Source organism: Ostrea edulis, chromosome 1, assembly GCF_947568905.1.
Source record: "Ostrea edulis chromosome 1, xbOstEdul1.1, whole genome shotgun sequence".
NCBI lineage: Eukaryota > Metazoa > Mollusca > Bivalvia > Ostreida > Ostreidae > Ostrea > Ostrea edulis.
Window position 1 is genome coordinate 106,088,645 of NC_079164.1, and position 26,054 is coordinate 106,114,698.

Below are 26,054 nucleotides of genomic sequence, written 5' to 3' on the forward strand. Positions count from 1 at the left end.
TTCACTCAAATGGTATGAAATACTTCCTTTCAGCCAACTAATTCGACCTTCGTAGTGAATCAGCATTGGGGCAATATACAGTGTTGAAAGCAAGTCAATAGCTTAATAGGTTAAATTGACCAAAAGTTAGAAAAGTTTGGAAATGCTTTAATCATTTTAAACTGTTAAAACAGTCCCAGGAGGTCTTAGCAAATCCTCTTAGTGAAGCAAACAGGAGTTGTCTCTCTTTTGTCACAGCAATAAATTCACCTCGTCAATCACCCTGTTGTAAGAATTGAAAATAACTTTTGAGTTTATCAAGTAAAAAGATTAAAAGTACATTGATCAGCATTATGCTGTTAAAAATGGCAATGTTTCAATACATGCTATATGTTTACTGATTTATCTTAAACCAGCTAGCTTACACTCACAAGAAAAAGACCTGCCTTGATGTTAGAACCCTTTTTATCACCTCAGTTTTTGAAGATTGTAAAATATTCAGATGTGATTAACTACTTATGTTTTATTAAAACAGGTTAGATAAACAATCATTTCTTTGCAAATATTCTCTATGAAATAACCTAGTCTTTTCATTCCTTATATAGCTGAAATAAATGTAATGACCAACTTAAGTCTAATTGAAGGGATTGATATTTCATTTAGGGTCATATTCAGAATTACCATGTTGTATCAGTAAGAGTAAGGTTTCACACAGCATTGTAATATTAAATGGAAGGAACTAAAACTGCATTGACACTTGAATTTGAGAGAGAGAGAGAGAGAGAGAGAGAGAGAGAGAGAGAGAGAGAGAGATTTCTGCTCTTTCTTGTGAATATAATAATTTAAACTATTCTTAATTGACCCATTTTCACAGCTGTACAAGGACACACTCACTAGAGAAGGTAGTGACTAAAGGAGTTTTGCAAAATGAGAGAAAATTATATTCATAGAGTAATTATTTTGTAACTTGGTCAATCATAAAAGAATCTTATTGTGAAAAATATCCTTGTCATGCCTTCCTTTGGATGGAAAACAATGATTTTACATCTTTCTGAAGAAGAAAACAATTAAGACAGTAATAATTCTGTACAGTTCATTGAAAATGTTTCCTTTGAGGCTTATAATTATTGCATGCCTGATTTTGTAGATGGTTGACCATCAAAGTAAAATCTTGGCATGCTAGACAGGTTTTTGAACCTTATCCTAATTACAGTTAACAAGTCTTTTGAATCCCTAGATTTTAAAAATTTAAGAACAATTTAAATCTTAACATTTTAAATGTATGAATCATTCATTGGCCATGTTTCTAAGGCATGGCTCAGGAGTTAGAAAAAAGTGTAAGGAATTGCCAAAAGTAAAGCAGTTAAGTTCTTTGTAAGTCTGTGTTCATTGCCCAGAAAGGATGCTTTGTATAGTGAAACCTTCAGTTCTGAAACTTGAACAAGTCGGTGAAATGAATTCGGATAAAGTTTTCACAAAATATTTACCTTCTGGGTATCAAGTGGTTATAAGGAGACCATCTGCTTGAAACAACTGTATGAACCTAGGACCCTGAGAATTTACACCTTGAAATTTTTCTTATTTTGACTTTTTTTCCCTAATTCTGTTGTGACTAGGTTGTTTTCTATGGCCAAATGCATGAATGCGCCTTCATCTTTTTCAAATCTTCTTTGCACTAGACACAATAATGTACTGCATAAATAAAACGCTGTCTTTATTTATTTAGATCACGTACTTTATTTATTTTCCGTCATTAGTATTCAAATCAGAGTGACTAGAAACCAGAGGCAATGCATGATCATGTCATTCATACGACCTCCAAATCTTTATCAAGAGTGGCTTATTTTCAAGATTTTAGGGTATTTTGCTTATTCTGATGTTTAAAAATAATCAGTGTTTTCCAAAACAGCCTTGTGCAGATTTACAGATCAAAGGTGACAATGATTCTTGTCCCTGATAATGAAGGCTCTTTACAAATAATAAGAAATCTAAAGGATATAGACAGAGAATTTGTCTTCAATACTTCTCAAAGCCCATTAAGTCTCTGACATTTTTGGTGGAGCAATCTAAACCTTGGTATGTTATCTTAAATAATGGTACCTTGGGTATGCACACAATATGCCCTACATTGTCTGCTGTCATGTAAACGACAAGTTTTCATTTACTTCTATTTTCTGTTTCTAAATCATGATCATCTTTCAATTTTGCAGTTAGGTAGCAAAAGGTCATTGTGTGCAGTTTTCAGACTTTGGTATAAAGACAGACGTAGATGAATGAAATTGAGTTTAGAATCAATATTCACACTTGCGTATCAACACAAACTTTTAAGGCGAATCACGCCCTTCGTTAACTGAAAGTAATTTGCAGTGCCTTTGTCGTTACTTACTGTACTTAATTTGCCCCCCCAAATTTTGAAAATTGAATAGTATTGTACATTAAAAAATCACAGCATGGAATGTAAGAAAATTTAGGAGGTTGATTTTGAGTTCATAAAATTGTTTTCTTTTCAATGGCAGTTTTCATACAAATCTTTTAATAGCCACTTTGATGTGGGGTTTGAGCAAGGCACCAATTGTTTACTCAATACGTTATTTTGTGCAGGGTACTAGCACTTTTGCATTTAAGTGTACCCATTTTACAATCCCTATAGATTGCCAGCTAAGTTTTAAGGAATTTAGACATTTTACAACAAAATTTACATTTTGGCTTTTTTCCCTTTGTATATGTTTTAAAAGGATTTTGGTGATATAGAAGATATTGATTATATATAATAGACTCATTTGGTTAGCAATCTTGGACTGAACACTATATTTGTAAAGTTTCACAACACTTTCGCATATACCTGTGTAGATAAACCAGCATAGAGGTGCCTTGAGTTTTTATGAGAAATGTATTAATATAAAAGCAATTAACTAGTGACCTTAGGATACCATTCAAGGTCATTCCTTTGATCCTTACCCCTATCTTGTGATTGTATCAGTACCAGTTTGTCGTTAACCTATAAAGGGTAGTCAACAATTAGCCCAGGGTACATTATGTTTTAGGGTCGGGTTTTTAAGTTTTTATTGAGTTTCCTGTTTGTAATGATTTACGGCTTTAGGATTAATTTTACTTTATGAAATTATAGATTATGAGTATTGATAATTGCTAATTGAGAGTTAAAATCTTCAAAGCAAATGTAAGCTTCACAACAATTTTCATAATTCTTCATAATTGTGCACAAGAGAAATTGCTCTTTAGTATAAGTCTGTCCTCAGGGACCTATTTAGAAATTTTGTAATGTTACAAAATCATTAAAGCTACTCGAACGTTAAGATAGTGACTTCACTGTGCATATGATTTTGCAATATTGTTATGATCAGTTATAATCGGAAAAGGTATTCCATTTTGTTTGAAGATCAGGATTCACAATGCAAAATTATAGTTATTACAGATAGCATTGCTTTATAGGGAGAGAGATTGTGTATATATACAAGCCTTATCGTGTACTGGATGGCAGTAAAAATCTTATCAATAATTGTGCATAGAATCGTACAGACGGTAAAATAAGGCTTCAGCTCATGAAATAAAATGACCCTTTTACCATAAATAATATTAATTAGAAAACTGTCAAATAATTAATTGCAATATCTTGATGTGCAGTGTATAAGGGCCCAAGTTTTATTGATGTTTGATCAAACCCTGGAAAATTGCATTGCGTGCGCTCACTCGTCAGGTATTCATAATTCATAAAACACAAAGTTTTCTACAGAGAAGAAAGATGATACAAGAATAGTAGGTGTAGCGCGAGCCTATATTAGTTTGTTTGATCTGGCCATTGGACCACATGTCTTAATATATTTACCTGGTCATGGTTGATCGATTAGAGGGTATTAGAGTCCGATCTGTCTTTACCTGTGCAGGTTAAATCAGTATATAACTGTATGGAGAGCAACAACACAGGTGAACTAGGTATCGGAGGGACCTACCACCTGGTCACACCTTTCCTCTCAGACCTACAACCTACAAACATGTCATGTTACCTGGACTGTAATCAATTTACACCTGGGAAAAAGCGGACTACATTGTTTGTCTACGAATTGGCACCTTGCACTATATAGCAGAATGTCCATCAGTGAATTAAATTACGTGCTGAATGGAAAAGTTATTCCTGTTTCGTGCCAGTGTATAATGAAATAATATACCATTGAAAGAGGAGTATACATACTTTAGTGAAAGTTTAGGATTAAAGGAAAAAGTTATTGAAATTTGAGGTGAAAAATATGACTTTTAAAATATTTGTTTAAGGAGTTGTATTTAGAAATGTGTGTATTGGAGGAGAATTTAGTCATCAATGAGTAAATTTTCTATTTATGAGACGAAAGTTGGAAAATGAAAGCTGTGAATGGGATATTTATTGCTAAAAGTACAACATGGAAATGTGAGTTTATTATTCATGGGAAATGATCATGAAATTCTGGTGTCTGGAACAATTTCACAAGCGTAAAAAGTTTGGAGTCCCATAATGATGAAATGGTCCTATCGATCATTCAAAGAGCTGAAGGACCTTAAAGGGCCCAAAGGAGGGCAGAAAAAGGTAAGAAATGAAGAGGAAGATAGGAGTTTTAGAAAAGCTTGAATTTTGAAGTCAAGCGTTTCCATGGTGGAATTGGTCTTCATACTGAAGGGATCCTTTCACGTATGTTACTTATCCTCCAAAATAGATACCTGTATAAGAAATATTAATATCATATTTCATGTGTAGAGTGTCCACTCTCAAATGCTGCAGATCCAAAAAAAAACCAAACCATAATTGTGTTAATAAGGGAGGGCATGATATTAAAAGATGACACACTTTTTTTTAATTTTTCTAATCCACACCTACAATAGATTTTAAAAATTTTCCTGTAAATTTTGCCAGATCAATAGGTGGTGTTTATTCAACTTTATTAATTCATATATGTATTGAAAGTCAATGAGATTATGGGCCATCGACAAATATAACCAATACTTTTTATCTTCACTAGATATTGCTTGGCAATGTTGTTATATGACCTCTTATTGAAGGTGTTTATTTCAAAGTGGATAAATGATATTCAAAACAGTTCATATTGAGAGTTAATTACGATACGCACTAAATGCAGACTTCAGGGATTTTGTCAGAATGAAATATTAATCCCTATTGGTAATTGAATGTCTGGAACATTAGTACAGGGTCCAATATACTAGCAATGCTTTCCTGAAATATTTCATTGTGGTACAAACTTTTTCAACACCCTTTATATAGTTCTGAAAGTCACCCCGATTATTGCGATTCTCTAACAAATATTTTTATATAAGGGACTATAGTGTGTGCTCATCATTCCAGTAGGATTTGAACCAAAGTTGAGTTTCCTGTCGGTAAGCAAAACCACTTGACCAGTAAATAAGGAAGTAACATACAAAAAGTTGCAGAGAAATAAATTAGGTGTCTAAATATGCAGTATACCTATGTCCCCTATTAATGGTTATGATGTAGATGTGACTGACATCTGACGGGATTTATGTAACGGGGTCTGGCCTTGTCTGTGCATTGATTACCTGTTCTTTGCATACAGTGGTACTAATTATCTATAATATTTCATTTGAATACATTCCCTAGCTCCCGTCTTTTGAATTAATTTGTAGGTGCACTTGGTGTCCTGATATGTAATTGTGCATATACAAAGGGAAATATAGAAATGGATATTTTGAAATGAATGATACTCAATTTCAAGATAAAGTTGTTTTCTTTACAGTGTATCTAAACCATGACCCCAGATTATTCATAAATGAGCTTTTGTCAATAGAATATCATTAGAATATTCTTTTTTTAATGAGATTCACAAAGAATATTCCAGATTTTCTGGATTACAGAAACCTTTTGATCTTTCATATTTAAAAGAAAATGGACAGACTTTGTTCATATTTTTGTCAGATTTACAAGGATCAAGTGATGTTCTGAAAATCTGGATTACATCACTGATGACAATAACTGTAGCACAGATTACTTGGGATCCCCTTTAAATGTACTGTTGACAGCAATCCGTAAAAGATTATCTGTAGAAAGCCATGTCACTTCACCCCAAAAATCTATACATCTTCAAGGCATGCTTGTCTTCTGAAAGCATTAACAGAGCATCGATTTTTTTTTTCGATAAGAGGTGATTTTAAAAAAAAAAAAAAATTGACATAATAATGTACATTGCATAGATAAAGCATGGATAATGTGTAAATAAATTTTTGATATACAATAGTAAGAAAATTAATGTTTGAATCATCAGGTGATTCTTTAGGAGAAATGCAAATTGGTTCATTCTTAAGACATTATCTGGTTGCTATTTAGACTGCTTGCATACTGTATGACTAATTGAGAATAATTAATGTAGTTTGAGACAATATCTTTTAATATTTTGCATGTTTGAATAGAGTCACAACATGTCTAGAGGTTGTGTAACTTTCTTAAATTCATTCTGTGCCATCCATCAAATGGAGTAGAGAGAACTAGCTCAGTTGTCACTTGGCGAATTCGAAGACACGGTGCACACAAGGTTGAATTGGCTGCTTGTTCTTGTAGTCTGTGAAAGTATTAATTGAAATGTCTCTGACCTACTTGTTTTCTACAGCTTCTCAGTGTTGGAACTTTGTTTGGGATCTTTGTGGTATGTTCTTGTACAAGTTCGGCTGGTTCACTGAGGTTATACTTTTATGGCATGTGCCTAATGTTGCTGAAATTTCTTTTTTTATACCTATCAGTTTAAAGAAGACTGTGCACTGCCTTGATCTTTTCATTGTGATTCAAGTTTTAGATTATTTTGTATTCCATTCCTATTTGTCTGATATAGATCCAATCATTTTATAATGATTTTTTGTGTGCTCTGTTAGCAATGAAAAGAAAAAAAAGTCATGGGTGGCAGTTATATAGGTGTATCCTCTTTTGTGGTGAAAAAAGCTATGGTAAATTGCACTAGAAATTTAATACAGATGATTTGAGCTCTTTTCACCTTGTTGATTTTTCCAACTAGTTTGCACAAATATATGGATTTTGAAAGGTGTTTTGAGTTTTCGACCTACAACAGCTTGCAGTAATGCAACTTGATCTTTTGAAACTATATATTTAAAGATGACCATGATGATGATAGATTTAGTTATTGGACCTTTTGATCTCTAATACATGATTGCAACACAGCTGTTTATCTTTTACTTGTCACTATCCTTTTGTTTTGTAAGTTGTTGAGGTAAAAATGGCTGTCACAATCTGTTAAATGAAAATATTGAAGAAATGAGTCACTGCTTTAGCAACATTTTGTCCTAAAAGGTTAAGGTACACATATTGAACTGATTAATGGGTAACAGCAAGATGGATCTTGTCATTAATGGCATGTGCAATAATATTGATATTTGCAGATCATTAAAATATGTACACAATGTAGGGAGTTCTTTTATGGGAGCAATTGTCCTACAATATAACAGGACATATGGTTTTTGTGGTCTTCAGACCATCATCCAGACATTGTTTGGAGAACACCTCTGCAGATAACACCCTATTTGATTGGTCAATAAAAACTGGTGTTGTGCGGGTCTTGATGGTCTTGTATGAATGACACTGTGGAACAGTGGGTCCACACAGAGAACTGATGGGAAAACATGAATCAGGTTCACCATGGTGGACAATTTCTGACAGCTTTATGATGGAGATTGGACATGACTGTCCAGTTACAGGTGCCTGGTCACTGTTCTTGTCTTCCTGTTTGTTAATCATTGTCCGGAATGAGGTTAATCCTGTCATGATATGGATGCATGAAATTGCAGTTCATGGATGTAACTTTTCATTATGTGATGGAAGAGACGCACATTAATATTTTGATACCCTAAAATAATTAGTAGATTTGATCAACCATGAAGTAATGAGTATATAATGAAACAGCGAGAACTAATATATAATAACTCAAAATATAGAAATCAAAGAGACTCTCAATCATCTCCGAGACTCTCAATCATCTCGGAGACTCTCTGGCAAAAAACCAACTTATTGATTAACACTCTGAACTTTTAAAGATAGTACCCAGTTGGATTTGTCTGTTATTGATCTGTGTAGGTAAAAGTGGTCAAAGCCTTTTAAAATATGGATGAAATACATACTATATATGAAAAAAAGTCTTCTGGAAGCACTATGTGTGGCCCAAGTAATTATAAACGTAGACAATAATTTTCAGCGTACACCGGAATCTTCAATTATATATACTTCAGTTGAGAAACGACCGCCTCTTTTGGGTATTAAAACTTGTTTTGCTTTTAATATGACAGCTGCCTTTATATAAGGAGTGTGAAACATTTCCGTTCTTGCTGTAGGCCAATTTGTAACTTAAAAATGATCCTGGAGTGAAATTTCAACAAAATTAAATGTAAAAATATTATACCAACTGCCAGTAGCCAGCAATTAAGAACAGCATTATCTGTTTTAATGCTGATGCCTAACGTAACTTATAGTAATAATGTCAAGCCCAAGACAGTTACTAACCAGAAATCAAGACACAGAATTGAATGGCATTTGATTATATGGAATTAAACCTTGATTACTAAGTTCAATTTATGTTAGATTACTATGTAAAAACATCAAGATAAGCTCTGTAGAATATGGCACTGGTAACAGAGGTTCACACAAAGGAATCAAGCAGTGCATTAAATGGATGCAATTAATAGCTTCAATACAAATTTTATAGAGACAGTTAAATCAGATAGATTTAACAGGATTAATTACTGTGTCGTGTCAATATTCGTATTCAAAGTAAAAACTTATAATCTCCCGTATTGTTTCGTTATTCCAATTTCATACAGACTTTCTCGGTGTTCCTCGTGGAAGGGATTATTATATGATTATGTTCTTGGGAACTTTGACAAATAGTAGAACACAAAGATTTGGACAACACTGTTAAAACTGTTGAAAATGGGCTCAGGAATCAATACCTAACGACTGGGTCCCTTCCCATTATTGATTCCTTATTATAGTGCACTGCAAAATAATCAGCCAGTATCAATCAACTTTGTCAACTTTCTCCCCTTACCAGTTCAACAGACTCTTCCCACCTCATATTCACAATGAATAATTATTACAATGGCCCCCAGAAAACAGCTGGGACAGTGGTTGTTCCCTCTGAAGTGTTTGCTCAAACCCTAAGTCTGTGTTTGAATTTGTGTCCCATTTGATGAAAGCATAGGAAATGCCCGTTTGAAGACATTGTCTTGCGATTTTCCCAAGAGCTGCACTCTCAGGATGATGAGAGTGATATCACATGTTTTCTTCACATAGTCAGTACTGCCCATAGAAATATGGAAGAAATCATAAATCAGAGAAAATGCCATAATTATTTGAATACTATAACTGGTTTATATAAATAAAAAATTTATAAAGTTTGTGGTGTGATCTGGCCTGTGAGGTTATAGTGACACGTATCAACTATAAATTCAAGTTTATATACTGGCATCGATATCATCAATAAATTCAAGTTTATATACTTGTATTGATATTAGACCCCCCTGAACATTTTCAGAGGGCATAGAGAGCATAAAGAAAACACATATTCTGAATTTTGGCACTGCATGTGGTTATGATTTCTGACACCAAAGAAATGGCATTGAAGTTGTCATTGGGACATTATAACTATATATAATTTGATTTTATAATTTTATTTTGAGGTTATACAACCAACAAGTTTAGTGAAGAAAAGTGAATTTTCAGAATAGTTGACCCGCCATATGCAGAATTCAAGCACACTTCTATTATTCAAATCAGTTGAGATTTTGCACCCAAATTTTAAAATTGGTATGTATATAGTATAATTTATTTTGATTTATATATACATAATGTATCAAGATTTTAATTGATATAGATGAATTATGACTGTTTATTAAAATTGAATTTATTTTCTTTTGACCCAATCATAAAATGCTACTCTTATTTTCATTGATTATTCACTGAGATTGGGTTTGGGATTCTGTAACATTACAAGTTCATGCTATGCTTGCCTTGCCTGTTTCAGAGAATTTGAGTAATTCAAGAGAGAATTTAGTACTGTTTGAAAACTGACAAACCATTTTATTCATTGGGGATTCATTTTTTGTGATTTTTTGGTACTTAAATATTCAAGCATTCCAGTCTTCTATGAACAGGGGAAAGTTGACGATGCTGGCCGGAACATTAGAAACACGTCAAACAAGAAATTGAGACCCCACCAACATGCTAGATTTTCTTAAACCATGAAATTGATAAGTTATATGTATAAGTATGATAACTTAAGTGAATGAATTCAGTGATCCAAATAAGGACAATATAACGACACTGTGGCATTGTTACATGCAAGGAAAAAGACATCGTTTTGTAAATCATGAAACGAGTGAATCTAATAGCTGGACCTACATTCTAGTGTCAGCTCTGATACACATCACCTGCTTGGTTTCAGGCAGTAAACTTTTATAGTGTCTATTTGCACACTTTGATGTTATTGATAAATTGTTTAAGGGTGGAAGAATCATTTGAAATCTTGTAATCATTACCCTGCTCTTAAAAAGTTGAAATATTTGAAGTTCTGTGACATGTTTCACTTGCATTTTCAGGCTGTGAAGGGAAATGGCTCTAGTCATATTTTGAAACTTTCGGATCATAAATTGTTTTAAGTTTTGTAGATGTTGAATGGTAAATTATATGATATTGAGCATGTTTATACCCACATAACATAACAAACTATCATGAAACTTTCACTTCAACTTAATCCATCCCAGTGTGTTGACTGTGGGGATCAAGTATATTATGTACATGTAAAGGTTACATAAATGACTTATTCATTGAACATTCAATAATCGTGTTTCTCTAGGGTCTTAAACCATTAATATAGCTAAATTTCAAAGTACATGTTTGGTGGTATACATTTTATAGTTACACCTACAATAGCTGATCTCCATTTCAATATTGACAATGGGTTTTTATCTCAGAACTGGTCATTCTTAACTGTTAAATGGTTCCAGGATTTTAATTTGCAAATTGTTCTTTGTGATTGGCAAGGATTGGAAACCATTGTGACCCCCTGTTTGCTCTGGCGGTCCTGCTTGGCAAAATGACCACCTAGTGCAAACTGAACCTACTCTAACCCTAATTTAATTTGAAACTTCAATTGAACAAGGGAGATAAATCTATTCGATCTTGACTAATGTTTGCCCTCAATGATTGATTGGTATGATGTAGGGGTTGAAGAAAAAGAAGGTGAAAATAATTTATCAAAGATGGGGATTTAATCAATTTCAATTTGTCTGCTTGTTCAATGGTTTTGAACTCTAACAGGAAATGGGTATTCTAAGCCTTTGCTTCAGAAAGAAAAATTTCCTGAACACCTGATGCCCAATGAACAGGAATTAATGCATTTAAAAAGATTTGTTTTTGTGTGTCAATTTGAAGGACTGAATCTGTTACTATTGTTCCTTGGGATTGGCCAAATATACTCCACAACCTTTCCAATATTCTGTGTGTCACTCCACAAAATTTTTGTTGGTACTCCCTTACAACCTCCCTCTAAATCAAAACTCTGCAGAGGGGTCTCTTATTTGACGATTCTTTAATATTTCAATGAATAATGTCATTGTTGAATAGATCAAAAATTGTGATAATCGTAAACTAATATTGGTGTCCAAAAAGGGCAGCTTGGTGCAGGAAGCCTTCAGAAGTTTCATACCTCACTACGCACAGACCAGCAAGACTTTGTAATGAACTGTGGTCTTTGTCCCATTTAATTCTTGTCATACCTGATTGTTTTCTAGTGTTCTAAGTTCTATACTGAGCTGAATGCACTTGTTCTTTTATCAAAATGTCACCGGTTTTTTGTTTTTTTTTACTCTTATTTCCCAGTCGTGTGGCGACTTGATTGATAGATATCTTAGTGAAGTCAACAGCCCAGGAACTGTCTTATCTACAATCACTAAAACTTTCCCTTTTGTTGTTTTAAAGATTGAACCTTATGGAGGTAATGAATGAGATTTGTTTGTTTAATTGTGGATGACGAGCACATAGAATGGCTCATCTTTTTAGAGAAGTGGTATGACAGAGTGTTAGAAATGTGATATACTAGGTGGTTGATAGTTATCGTGTACATTAAAATGGACAGGCATCTTCATTCATCAATCTTTTTGGTTCAAAGACCGCAGACATGTACAGCATTCCAACTGCTTAAGTCAACTTGCAGTCTCTTGATAAATATTGACCATTTAAGAACAATACAAAACATGATAGCCCTTTGTGGTACATAATGACTTTTCTCAAAGGAAACATAGGTTATTCATCTGTACCAATCTCAGGGAACGTTGGTCAAACACATGTATTAACAAAGCAATCGCTGAGATAAGGATCAGGAAATTGGACTGAACAGGGATACCCTTAGAGTGTTTAATTAGCAATGATTTATGCTATGGATTTATGATATTAATTTGCCTCTGATCAGGAAATCTAAGGTCTTTTAGTGAAAGATCAAAAGAAGCAAAATTAAGTGATTGCACATATGTATGTTCTGGTTAATATCTGGTCACATTTGTAGTTATTGAAGTTTAAGTATTATATGGTATATGTACTAAACAAAATAGAATCTTTCAAATCAAATATTTTTGGATGTGGTTATGCTTGTGAAATAACATATTTTGAAAGCATAAACTTTTGGACTACATTGAAGTTATGCGGACACAAAATAGGCAAAAGAATAATGGAAAATTTTCTGTGTGTCATGCAGCATTCATATCATGTGAAATTGAAATAATAGCATTCAGTGCTTGCATGTATATTTACATTCTATTTTCATGATATATATTTTTTCAAGTGCAACTTCAAAATTTGAAGAACTTTCTGAACTTACTTGTCAACTTAATACAACTTGGGCTGGTAAATTTGAACATTGATGAGTTAGTTGGGTATTGTTATGTTGTAAGGCATTTATATTCCTATAATGTCAATATAGCATTCACATTATATGGCACTCATTGTCCTCTGATTGCCTTGCAAGTTTTTCTGAGGAAAGACTTGTTGATAGAATATTTCCATATGAAACAGAAATTAAGAAGAGAATGTACAAATTTTCCTTTTTCGTTCATGAAATGATCACACCATAATGTCGAATAGATTAGACAGAACTTTGAGGATTATGCCTAGTTACCATTGTAATTTTAGCATACACAAAACTATCACATGCCTTTGCCATATTTTGCAGGCCTACTTACGTGAGGGAGTAGCACTACAGAATCTAGGACAACATGGAGAAGCACTGGCTGCGTTTGGGGCAGGGCTAGTTCAGGATGCAAATAACACAAACCTCATAACGGGTCTTATTGACGCAGCACTCAAGTCTCCACTCAAAGGTATGTAAAAATAGTGTAAATGTAGTCGTTAGGACTTATATGGACCGTGGATAAGGGCATGGGTATAGTTCAGTGGTTAGAGCACCTGACTAGTAATGCAGGAGTCCTAGGTTCGATTCCCGGTCCAACCATACATTTTCTCATTTCCAATGTTACATTTGGTGCCATAGACCAACCCCTGGAACTGACAGGTGAAAATACCTGCTAGGGGATAAAGATCCTGGGTTGATGTTCTTCAAGGTATGAAGGAATTTAAGGAAGGAAGAATGTGGCTGTCAGATGGGTTCACTCGCCAATGGCCAGATAGCTCTGTTGGTAGAGCATCTGACCAGAGATTCAAAGGGCCCAGATTTGAATCCCATGCCAGTCTGGTCTGCTGCATTTTCTCCCCTCCTGTTACAAATCTAATTGCATAAAACTTTGATATATGATTTAAAATGTAAGACATGAAGCATAATTATTGTTAAGTGCAATGGACAGCTTATTGTTGCTGGATATAAGCATGATTTTGTCATAAATCTATTTGACATTTTTAGCTTACCTGAGTCATATGTTGATTGTTAACTTTTGACATTTGTGACTTCTTCCTCAGAACCACTAGGCTAACGTTAATAAAAGCTGCAATAAAATGGCCTTTGGGAAAGGTGATTCAAGTTTGTTCAAATAATTAAGAAATATTGAAAATTAAGGACATACGTTCATAAAATATAATTTTCTCAAGAGCCACTCTACCAGAAAAGGCCAAACTTACATGAAATATTCCTTCTACAAGTTTGTTCAAACCTTAAGCCCCCTGACCAGGACAGGGCCAGAATAGGGGTTACATAGGAATATAGGAAAAAAGTCTCCCGAAATAACCCCAAGAACTACAAAGGCACAGTTTCCATGTGGTGAAGTTGACATGCAGGCACTCTCGTGTAGTGGGGATTCAACTTTTCTCGTGATAAGTCTGCTGGATCAGGGTGGAACTGCAATAAGAATTCATATATTTCCCTGATGTATTAAATTAAAAAAAGAAAGTTAATTTTTCTCAGAACATGATATATGTTAATTATATCACTTAGAATTTACAGTTTTAAAAGACCAGGCAAAAGAACAGCCATCACTCTCTCAGTTTTATAATTTGTATGAAATTCTTAATTCAAAATTTCCATGTTCAACTTGAAATATGATGAAATTATTGGTTATTTGAAAGAAATGGCAGGAAATGCACATAATTCTGACACGGTACATGATAAATTCATGATTCCTTGCTAGAATCATATTTTTTGTGTATATCCTACCCGCTAACAACAAATTGAAACAAACGCTTTTGTTATGTACAATGTATATAGTTCATAATTACTAAGGCCAGTAACAATACCAAATTAACCTGTTAGTATACAGAATCCAGTAGAACAAAAGTAAAATAAGAGGAAAATGATATTTAGAATTTTGCATACCTAGTTTTAAAAGAAAAACAATAGACAGTAATATGCAATTCTTGTACTTCCTTAGATAAACTTGGACCAACATTCAACCAGTTGCAGAAGTTGAAATTGAACCAGAGTGCTTTTGTTATCATCTCTGTGATTGGTCAAGAACTCCTGGCAGCAGGTCATTATAGTGCTGCTGTGTCTATGCTGGAAGCTGCCCTGCAGATAGGAACATGCAGCTTAAAACTTCGAGGATCTGTTTTCTCAGCCCTAAGCAGTGCATACTGGGGTCTTGGAAGTATAGATACAGCCATCTCCTACATGCAGCATGATCTCTCAGTGGCGAAGTCACTTGGTAGGTATCAACTATAGCCAAACAATTTGGAAAAAATGTGACGTGTGCAGTTCACATACTGTAAAGGTCTTTAATTTTGTGGGGCTAAAATTTCACGATTTTTATCGTTCAGTATTTCAAATTGGTTTAAATTTTGCAGATAAACCTTCTCATGGATGAAGTCATACCTCAAATACTTTGAACAGCACTTTGCGATGGTTTTATTTTTGTGATTGTTAATATAATTGTGAAGATAGCAAAAATAAAACCCAAGCAAATATTTCCCCCTTTACATTAGTATGAATAAATTCATGTATTAATGTACATGTATTAAAAAATTGGTGTCATATATTTTATGAATGCCTTGTTACAACGAAGAACTAGATTAACTTTATACATAAAATGGCCTTGTTCATTCCATTTCGAACAAATTACTGCTAATGTACCTAATTTCAAGCATAAAAATACCTATTTAACATTTCTTCAACAGATTTTATATATGGAAGAAAAAAGCATGCAAATCTATGAAATTCTGAATTTTAATGGGAAAACGCCACATTTTGACAGTACATACATGATTAATTTATTCAAAATAGAATTGCTAGTTTATTTAAGGGCAATTATGATATTGATTTCCATTTTCAAATATTTTCTGTGAATATAAAAAATCATCCCATTTCCACCAAGTCATTAATAATAAATTTCAATCTGCCATGTTAGCATGCAATGGGAAATTGTATTTTAATCTCCTTTAGTATAGTGCATGCAAATTGAATGAAAATGGGACCTTTCAAATAAAGTGAGACCAAAAGATACTAAAATGTGATGTTCCAAGAGAAAGTGGTGCAAATTAATTCAGAATAACATGGCAATTTTTGAACTGCCTGCTAGCTACATTGTCAAAATTGCTTGCAATTTGGAATGGATACAATTGTAAAAATTGGCATAATTTGTAACTAAACAAGGGAAAAGAGCCACAATTAACCTAATAACTTTGCTTTACTAATTGCAAGTGAAATTTTTTTCAATGCATTGATTGCCCTCCAAGTGAATTATCATTGACTAGAAATACAGGGGGTAGAATATACTTTTTTTGGTCATGTCAATCTTTTGTGGCCTCATGCTAATTGAATCCGGGCTCATGTTTTTTCTGGGTCCAAGTTTAATATTTTGGCGTGCTTCCATTTTGTAAAGTTTGTGTTTATACAGTTGTATTTCATTGGCTTTCCAATAGAAATGTACACATTGTTTGTGTTCCTTTTAAATCTACGATCAATTATTCCTTCTTGTTTGCATTGTGTATTTATGATATTTTAATTCTTAAGACCATTGTGAAGGATGGTTTGAATTAAGTATATAATTCAGTACTAAAAAGATCTTGAAAACAACCAGGGGGCTTTCTTGGGTACATTTTACTCTGATATTAAGTCTCAGAAATGTAATGGACTAATGTTGTTGAAGGGGAGATCATTTAGAGCAAATGCAGTTTTTGAGGACTATATGAATTTGAATATTTAGTATCAATACTATTTAATTCCGAGATTCTGGCATTGCAACAACATTTGGATAAGTATGCTCTAACATTCTCTCAGGTGTTTCTGTCTTCAATATGCAGGAACAACACAATTCCTTTTCTCCTTTGCAAACATTATTTGAACACTGGTAGTCTTGCATGCATTCACAAACTTCTCAAACCGTGATTGATTTTTCAGTGTTTGAAATTCAATAAGAATTGACAGGTGTTTTCCTTCGTTTGTTATCCATTTGAAAAATGCATTTACTGTCGCTAAGTATGTACCTGGTAGAGAGATTATCATTCCAAGACAATGATTTCGTGATCTAGAGAAAATATCCGATAGTCTGAGCTGGGGTACAAGGTTGTTTTTAATGCAAGAAGTTTAAGACTAAATGATCTGATAATGTTGCTTGATATTGCGACCTACAAGCACACCCTGTCATTTCTTTATCTATAATCCTGTAGCAAGTATGTAAGTTTGATTTAAGATATTCTGAGTATTAAACTATCAGTGCCACCAATGGAGAGACATCAACAGAAACATTATAAACATGAAATCATTGTATTCTGTAAGAGAAACAAATGTAGATATTACAAAGATTTTCATTATTTTTTCCTGATATCTTTTTTCATTGGTTCCAAATCTGAAGATTTGTAGTATGCATTACATTAATATTGTATGAGGACCAGCAAACTAGGGATCTCTCTTAGATATTTCAGATCATTATGATGATAAAAACCAATACCTTTAGCTAGCTCACAATTTTTTGGATGGAGAGTTAATATTCCAGAGATTATCCTTGAGGGCACTACATAATTTGTCACTCCTATTGTGGAAACTTTTGGGAGATTTATCAGTGCCAAATTAGCAGCACGAAACCAATTTCTTGCTCAGTTGCCTTGGAGTATTCATTATTTGAATCTATTCATTTTGTCATTGCATGAACAGAATCTGATAAACTGTTTGACAAAATTATCTCAAAATTCAGTATTATATTCTTTCTTCAACAGTTGTTAAAATTTTCTTGCAATAGAATTAGATAGAATTTCTTCTTAGGCAGTGAATCCCTATTGCTTGAATCTAATAATATCATTTGAATGATATTTTGTGCCTATTGTGATTTCTTTGTTTGAGCAATTTTGGCATCACAAATTCGTAATACATGCATTTCTCAATTTTTGTTTAATAAAATCACTTTGTTCACTCATTCGGAAAATATAGGTCAGTTGCTGCATCCAAAACTTAATTGCATATCAACAGGCCAAACACAACCATTCTATCACGAACTAAAAAACAAGAAGAAAAAACCGAACTGTAGAAATAGTTTCAATAACATTAGCATCCATAAGAATTGTATCCTATCTAAATCCTCTGCAATCAACTTCATGAAAATTGCAAATCGGCCTTGTTTCGTTTTGTGATATATACTTTGTGTAAGTGATCACATCTGAATTTTAGAAAACTGGCACGAAAAGTCTGCCAAGATGAATTTTTAATCATCGATACCTGTATCATAATTATCTGACATTGGGAAAGTATTTTAACATCAAATGAAAACTTAGAATGTTTTAGACAAAATCTCCATTTTAGGAAAAAAAATACCTTTAAAAGAAAAGTAAATATTCTAACCATGTTTAGGGATTACATGATATAAAGCACAGGGAAATGTACATAAATAATCTTTTTGAAAATAACTTTTCGAATTTATTTGCAATCTTTATCAACTTGCAATACAGGAACAATTTTCACCTATGATGTAATTTTTTCAGGTGATCATGATGGAGAGTGCCGTGCCTATGGAAACCTGGGGTCAGCATACTTCTCCAAAGGTCACTATAAGGAGGCTCTGTCCAATCACAGATACCAGTTGGCCCTGGCGATGAAACTCAAGCAGCGCCAGGCCGCTGCATCTGCTTTGGGTAGTCTTGGACATGTGTACACCGCCATTGGAGACTATCCCAATGCTCTACAAAGCCACAAACAGTGCCTCTTTCTGATGAAACAGAGTGGAGATAAGCTGCAAGAGGCAAGGGAAATTGGAAATGCAGGAGCAGTGTATCTTGCCATGGGAGAATTCAGTAGTGCCGTGGAGTGCCATAATAAACATTTACAAATTGCTAAAAACTTGAAAAATAGTGTGGAAGAGGCCAGAGCTTATAGTAACTTAGGAAGTGCATTCCATTACAAAAGGGATTATCAAAAGGCAATATCTTATCATAGACAGGTTCTTCAGATAGCTGAAGGGCGGCAGGACAAGACCTTAGAAGCAAGGGCTTATGCTGGACTTGGTCATGCAGCTAGGTGTATGATGGACTATGAAAATGCAAGGAAATATCACGAAAAACAACTTGACAATGCTTTACAGACTAAGGATAAAGTGGCTGAAGGTCGTGCATGTTCTAATTTGGGAATTATCTTTCATCAACTTTGTGAATATAACTCGGCATTGAAACTTCATCAGGTGCATCTTCGTATTGCGAAGGAACTTGGAGATAATGCTAGTCAAGGACGTGCATATGGAAATCTGGGAAATGCATACTGTGCTCTAAAGAATTACGAACAAGCTGCGAAATATCATAAACATGAATTACAAATTTCTTCACAAGTGAATGACCGTCATTCTGAAGGAGCTACTCATGGAAACCTTGCTGTGGCCTATCAGGCATTGGGCATGGTGGACAAAGCCCAGTTTCATTACACAACTCATCTCAATATTTCCAAAGAACTCAAAGACACTCCCAGTGAAGCGAGAGCTTTGTGCAACTTGGGAAATTTCCACAGTTCAAGGGGAGATTACTCTAGTGCTGTGAGATTCTATGAGCAATACTTAATGTTGTCACAGGAGTTACATGATTCAGAAGGGGAAGCTAAAGCTTGCTTTAATCTTGGATATGCTCATTTTGCTTTGGGGAATCACCTTGAAGCTGTGAGATACTATGAACAGGATATGTCAATAGCCAGAGAGTTAAAAGACCAACTAGGCATGGGCAGGGCATATTGTAACTTGGGACTTGCCCATAAAGCTTTACATGACTATCAAGAATCATTAGAGTGTCAGAGGAACTGTTTAACTATCATGAAAAATGTCAAGAACACAAAAGGAATTTTCAGAGCACTAGGAAATATTGGGGATGTTTTGTTGAAAATGGGTGATGTGACAGAATCCATAGCAATATACAAAGAACAGTTACAAATGGCTAAAAAATCAAATAGTAAAGATTTAATAGCAACTTCTTATGGTGCACTGGGTGCTGCTCATCGGAATCTTGGGCAGTATGATAAAGCTTTAGGTTACCATACTCAGGAGCTTAGTATAAGGCAAGATATGGATGACCGTCGTGGTGAGTGCAGGGCACATGGTAACTTAGGAAATGTTCATATGTCTCTGGGACATTACATGGATGCATTTAAGTGTTATGAGGAACAGTTGGAGAAAGCTAGGGAGTTGCACAATAGCTCCCTAGAAGCACAGGCCTGTGGAAATCTTGCAATAACAAAAATGAATATGAATTGTTTTGAAGATGCAATAGGACTATTTGAACAGCAGTTAGCCATGTTAGAGCAAGTGAGTTGTGCAGCTTCCATATTTGACAAAGGTCGGGCTTTGGGCAATCTCGGTGACTGCTATGAAGCCCTGGGAGATTTTGATGAATCTGTGAAATGTCATGAACAGTATCTTGCAATATCTCAACAAGCCAACAGTTTATCTGATCAAGACAAAGCATACAGGGGTCTTGGAAATGCCCACAGAAATATGGGCAACCTCCAGCAAGCCTTAGTGTGCTTTGAGAAAAGACTTGTAGTGGCTCATGAACTCAACAGTAGCTCAGCCAAAGCATCAGCCTATGGTGAGTTGGGCTGTTTGCATAGCCTTCTGGGTAACTTTGAGCAGGCTATTTCCTGTCTGCAGCACCAGTTGAGCATTGCACAAGAGATGGAAGATAGAAGATGTGAGGGAGAGGCTGCCTGTGGATTGGGAGGAGTTTATCAGAACATGGGAGATTATGATAAGGCTCTAGAGTACCATCAGATGGACCTGCAGATAGCCGAACAGACAAGCAACTCCACATATCAATGCAAGTATCTTTCTTTGTCACAGACATTTCAGGAGCAGATAGGGGGCAACATCTAATTAACAATGATTAATCAGAAGAAGTTAAGAGTTTGAGTGGAAATTGATCCTTGTATAGTTTTCTCCACATGGATCTGAAATTGTCATGGAATGTATTTTATATTCCATCTGAAACTTGTAAGAATTTTATAATTGAATTGTGATTTTAGGTCGAGCCTATGGAAATCTCGGTCTCACCCACGAGTCACTTGGAAACTTTGAGGATGCGATACAGTACCAGGAGCAGCACTTGAGTATTGCAGCTCAGCTGAATGACAGAGTGGCAAAAACACTGGCTTACAGCAGTCTTGGTAAATATGGGAAATTTATTGTTTTAGATTGACTGCATTAGGTCTGGTGTTATCTGTATATCCTAAAGCTGGGGGGGGTTAAGTGCTTTTTCACATTAAAGCCTACACACATGTTTAAGTCGATAAAATTGCCTTATTTTTAGCTGTGATTTAGTATTCATGGAAATACTTTGATTTGTCTAGGTCGTGTTCACCTTGCACTGAATAACCACACTCAATCAGTAGAGTATTTGCGACAAGGTCTTACTATCGCTGAACAGTTGGGAAGAAGAGAAGATGAGGCGAAGATACGCCATCGCCTTGGACTGTCCCTCTGGGGTAAAGGAGATCTGGATGAGTGTCAACAGCAGTTGTACAGGGCCACAGATCTATTTGAGAGCATTCGACGGGACGGCCAGCTCAACAGCGAGTACAAGATGTCCCTGTTTGACCTTCAGACTGCCTGTTATCAGGCACTGCAGGTAAAAAGATGTGTCAACATAACATTTATCATATTTGTTGACATTTAGCAGATATATTAAGGATTTTCCAAACCCTATCATTTACTTCTCAGAGGGAGACTTTGTATCTGGTTAATTTGTACAGTCATGACTTACTGTAGATAATGACACTCAAGAGAGCATTCAACTCTCCAACAACATGAAAATTGCTTTAATCTTTATGAACTAACATTTTATATAATCTCCTTATGACAGCGTGTACTGGTGTCAATGAATCGGCATGAGGAGGCTCTCGTTATGGCTGAGCGAGCCTGCACGAGGGCTTTCATCGACTATCTGCTGGAGAGACAGGCAGGAAGCGAAGGGATGTTCCGCAATGACATTGACCCCGCCCCCATCACATGTGAACAGATTGTCAACATTGTTGCAAAGCAGAAGTCTTTGGTCCTATGTTACTCCATAGCAGCAGGATATCTGTATAGCTGGCTTCTGACTCCTGACAATGGTAGGCAGGAAAACTAATCTCAGAATGAAAAAATTCACAGTAAATGAAAACCATCCTAAGGGTCATGGAGATCAGAAAGGAACATTGTATAACAATTAGTAGCTTGATAGAAATTAAGTCATAAGTGACTGATCAAAAAGCATTAAAAACAATTTCACTGACATTCTTTAAAATCTATATAGCTTCATACATTACCATTATTATTTTATTTTAAAAAACCCCAATGAATTTCATAATAACCTTGTTAACACTAGTAAAATATAAATTCAGTACACACCCCTTTGTGTTACTTGCAGTACATGTTTAATACATGTATATTTCATGAATTACAGGCATTGTCAAGTTCCATGAAACCAACATGTCTGAGCTGGAGACCGACTACGGGGAACACAGCGACACGCTGAGCATGAGGAGCGTTAATTTTGGGTCGTGTTCCGTTTTAGACCAGTATGTGGGACACGTCAGAGAGTCCATGGGAATAGAAAGCCACACTCCAAAGTAAGCAACAAATGCAGTGAAGGATGGGGTCTTCTCATATTCATTTAGATGCTATGAGATGTGATATTTTGTATGGAATAACTATAGAATATATACTTCAGAAATAAATTTCATTTCTGAAAATACATGAGGGTATGAACTGCATAATTCTTAACACCAGCATACTTCATGAAGCGTGTCAGCTTGGCGAGACACTGGCTAACTTTGTATATGTTTATCTTTAGATGTTGAAGTAGTAAATATACATTCATTTCTCTTCCTAGGAACAACATCAGCCGAGAGAGTGAGACAGACAGCGAATCCGATGACGTCTGGCAACAACACCTGGAGGAACTTGGTGACAAGCTCAATGCTGAAAATGACAGGACAGGATTTCTGAGGATGGTCAACCGGAATCACAAACTCAACAGCAGCAACTACAGTCTCAGTAGCATGTTCAGTCTGTCAACCAACTTCACCACAGCCAGCTTCAACATGCACAGAAATTCCAGTCTCCGCTTGAAGTCCCAGGCCTCCAGTAGGGCTCCCTTGTCTGTGTTATACCAAGTATTGATAGCTCCCATGGAGGAAGCCATCGCTACGGTGTCTGAAGAATGGGGTGGTGGACCTATTGATCTGGTCCTTGTTTTGCAGGGAGAACTCTATCTGATTCCATTTCCTGTGTTACGGAAGGAACAAAATCAGGAGTACATGTTTGAACGTTTTAATTTGAATATCATGCCGTCCATAACTGCTCTTTCTAATGGCCAGAAACGTGACCGTCATGGTCGACCTGTGATTGATTCCTCTGGAGCTGTCATCATTGGAAATCCTAAAATGTCATCTTCTGTCAGTCAAGGGTGGTGTTTCAAAGACATTCCAGGATCAGAATATGAAGCTAGAATTGTGGGAGAACTTTTGACTAGCCGTCCACTCATTGGAGCAGAAGCTAACAAGGCTGTTGTCATGAATCAGATTGAACAAGTTGAGGTCATCCACTTTGCCACTCATTTATCATGGAAACTTTCCTCAATTGTGTTGTCACCTAGTGATAATTTGACCACCCAGCACTCTTTTCCCTCCATTGACTCGGATGACAGTTCTAGTGATATGGGAGGCTTTGATGGACCTTCGTTATCAGAATATCTTCTCACGGCTGCTGATATTCTAAACCTCAAACTTCATGCAAAACTAGTTGTGTTAAGTTCCGGGTATACGGATGACCGTGCAGGCCGCATAAACTCTGATGGAGTAGTTGGACTCACTCGAGCTCTATTGAGTGCCGGTGCCAAGTGTGTTCTTTATTCTCTCTGGCCAGTTCCTGATGGTGCTGCCAAACTTTTGATGAGGAATTTCTACACTGCTCTCCAGGAAGGTCGAAGGGTCACACAAGCTCTGTCACATGGCATCAAGTCTGTTCAGTCTACAAAACAGTTCTCCCATCCAGCAAACTGGGGAGGGTGGATACTTGTTGGACACGATATTAAACTCAGCAGTAAGATCGCTTTAATGGGACATGCTATATGTGAACTACTACAGTCACAGAACCAGTGCAGAGAAGCCATGAGAGTCCTACTGCATCTGGTAAGACTCGCATATTCTGAACTTGTGTAAAGGGAGAAACAACATTCTTTATAAACTTAGTATGTAATGATTGAGGGATGGAAATTTTTGAGAAAGCTTTATCTGACACAGAATTATCTCCCACAGTCTGTATATTATACATGTGTATTAGCAGTTGATATATTTTCATGTCTGGCTGTCTTCATTTTAATTGTGATAATTTATAATCATTCCTAAAATATGAAATTCTATATTTATGATACCGGTATGAAATTCTATATTTAGGATACCGGTATGAAATTCTATATTTAGGATACCGGTATGAAATTCTATATTTAGGATACCGGTATGAAATTCTATATTTATGATGCCGGTATTGAATCACACTGACAATACTACATTCAGTTGGACTTTGTTATCTCAAACATCGTTATCTCAAACATTGATATCTCAAATACCATGGATATGTCGAAGTGATTCAGAAGTCCCAACCACTTATTCTTTAAATATTTTACCCTCGATATCTCGAATCCTCGAATATCTCGGAAGTTTTTTCTCGGTCCCGTCTAGTTTGAGATAATGAGGTTTGACTGTATCTATGATTGTGCAAAATCAGCTCTAGATTTTGGATTTGTTGAAACCAGAACATGTACAGTACATGTACTCTTACATTTTCTCTCCAGATTGAGAAATCCCTACAAAGAATTCATCAGGGTATAAAGAATTCTATGTACACAACTTGCCAGTCCATTGAGAACAAGGTGGGAGGGATTCCGGGTTGGAAGGATCTTCTTCAGGCTGTGGGATTCCGGTTTGAGGCGGCTAGGAACGGGTTGCCACCAGCAGTGTTCTTTCCACAGACTGATCCAGGGGACCGTCTGACGCAGGCCAGTGCCAGCCTGCAAGCTCTTCTTGGTATGTAAAAACGTCTTATCAAGAGAGATAACTCAATGTTGCTCAGTGAATTTTAACCAGCTTTACTTCTGCATCACCCGAGTTCTAATGTAGTATTGTTGAATTCTAATTTCATAGGTTTACCACCAAGTTGTTTGACTGCTTTGTCCAAATTCCTTCCAAACTATGAAGCTGGAGAGGCCTATATTCTAGTAGTAAGTCAATATTCAAATGTTTGAATTTATATATTGATGACAGAGCATAGTAGTTACATAAATTGTTAATGATTCTATTGTAGATCAGGGATATTCTGAGCAAGATGGCAGCTAAGGAGTCTAACATTGATGTACAAATCTGTGTCAGTCTCTGGCGCATGACTGGTTGTCATGAGTTCTTGGCTTCTTTAGGTAAACAATGGCAATATCTACAAGTAAAGATTATTCCATTTTTCGTTTTCTGATCTGAACTTTTCGTCATAGTTGATTTTCAATTTAAACAATGGTTTGATCATGTACAGGTTTGGACTTGGTAGAAGTTGGAAAAGATGAAGTCACCCTTAGATTAGGAAAACAAGCTAATCGTCGCCAACTTCAGTTTGCTCTTCAGTCTTTGGTTGCTGTTTTCGGTAAGTGAAGAGATCTAAATGAGAAAGAAAATCTCACATGCTACGTGCTCTGGGTTTACTAAGTTGGCATTCAATCCACATTAGCCTGCAAATAGATTGAGTTTAATGAAGTTTTCTGCTGTTTCAGACACACAAGAGGCACCCAAGTCCCTGTCTGTGGACAGTTCCAGCAGTCTAGAAAGTTTGTCATCCTCCCACAGTGGCTCTACCTCAACCTCCAACTTTTCTAAGGGAAGCACTCCTCCATTGTCCCCCCGGAGCAGTAGGAAAAAGTCCCTCTTCAACCCTGCCGAAATGGAAAAGATGAGAATAATGAACAAGATGCAACTAATGCACCAAGTAAGTCTTGTTTTGTGTCTAACAGTGTAAATCTCATTACACGTCCTGTGGTATAAGTCTTGTTTTGTGTCTAACAGTGTAAATCTCATTACACGTCTTGTGGTATAAGTCTTGCTTCATGTCGTGTGGTATAAGTTTGTTTAATGGACGAAGACAGC

The 26,054-nt window shown here is 35.6% G+C and overlaps 1 protein-coding gene and 2 long non-coding RNA genes across 7 annotated transcripts in view; 1 reads left to right on the plus strand and 2 right to left on the minus strand.

Moving 5' to 3' along the window:
• The window catches only part of LOC125667913 (tetratricopeptide repeat protein 28-like), a 56,667-nt gene that overhangs the window by 27,896 nt on the left and 2,717 nt on the right, over window positions 1-26,054 (plus strand). For 2 of the 3 annotated variants that reach the window (XM_048901600.2, XM_048901611.2), the window contains 13 exons: window positions 13,218-13,365; window positions 14,863-15,135; window positions 18,401-20,707; window positions 20,913-21,053; window positions 21,237-21,514; window positions 21,749-21,998; window positions 22,331-22,496; window positions 22,760-24,059; window positions 24,722-24,953; window positions 25,071-25,147; window positions 25,231-25,339; window positions 25,450-25,557; window positions 25,685-25,896. In XM_048901600.2, coding sequence (XP_048757557.2) covers window positions 13,218-13,365; window positions 14,863-15,135; window positions 18,401-20,707; window positions 20,913-21,053; window positions 21,237-21,514; window positions 21,749-21,998; window positions 22,331-22,496; window positions 22,760-24,059; window positions 24,722-24,953; window positions 25,071-25,147; window positions 25,231-25,339; window positions 25,450-25,557; window positions 25,685-25,896 — 5,601 coding nt within the window. Of the gene's footprint in view, window positions 1-3,877; window positions 4,556-13,217; window positions 13,366-14,862; window positions 15,136-18,400; window positions 20,708-20,912; window positions 21,054-21,236; window positions 21,515-21,748; window positions 21,999-22,330; window positions 22,497-22,759; window positions 24,060-24,721; window positions 24,954-25,070; window positions 25,148-25,230; window positions 25,340-25,449; window positions 25,558-25,684; window positions 25,897-26,054 lie in introns of those variants that run through there. The other variant, XM_048901605.2, reaches the window with a different exon arrangement.
• LOC130051305 (uncharacterized) lies at window positions 132-3,991 on the minus strand. Its single transcript, XR_008799745.1, has 2 exons — window positions 3,824-3,991; window positions 132-262 (listed from the first exon to the last, which is right to left on the minus strand). It is a non-coding gene; the product is annotated as an uncharacterized LOC130051305 (long non-coding RNA).
• Window positions 6,170-21,827, minus strand: LOC125667932 (uncharacterized). 3 transcript variants are annotated; one of them, XR_007367376.2, is made up of 5 exons: window positions 21,724-21,827; window positions 14,117-14,333; window positions 13,907-13,983; window positions 13,320-13,769; window positions 6,170-7,847 (listed from the first exon to the last, which is right to left on the minus strand). It is a non-coding gene; the product is annotated as an uncharacterized LOC125667932 (long non-coding RNA). The 3 variants fall into 3 exon arrangements; XR_008799744.1 differs by having other exon boundaries at window positions 13,567-13,769; window positions 13,907-14,333; XR_007367374.2 differs by having other exon boundaries at window positions 13,907-14,333.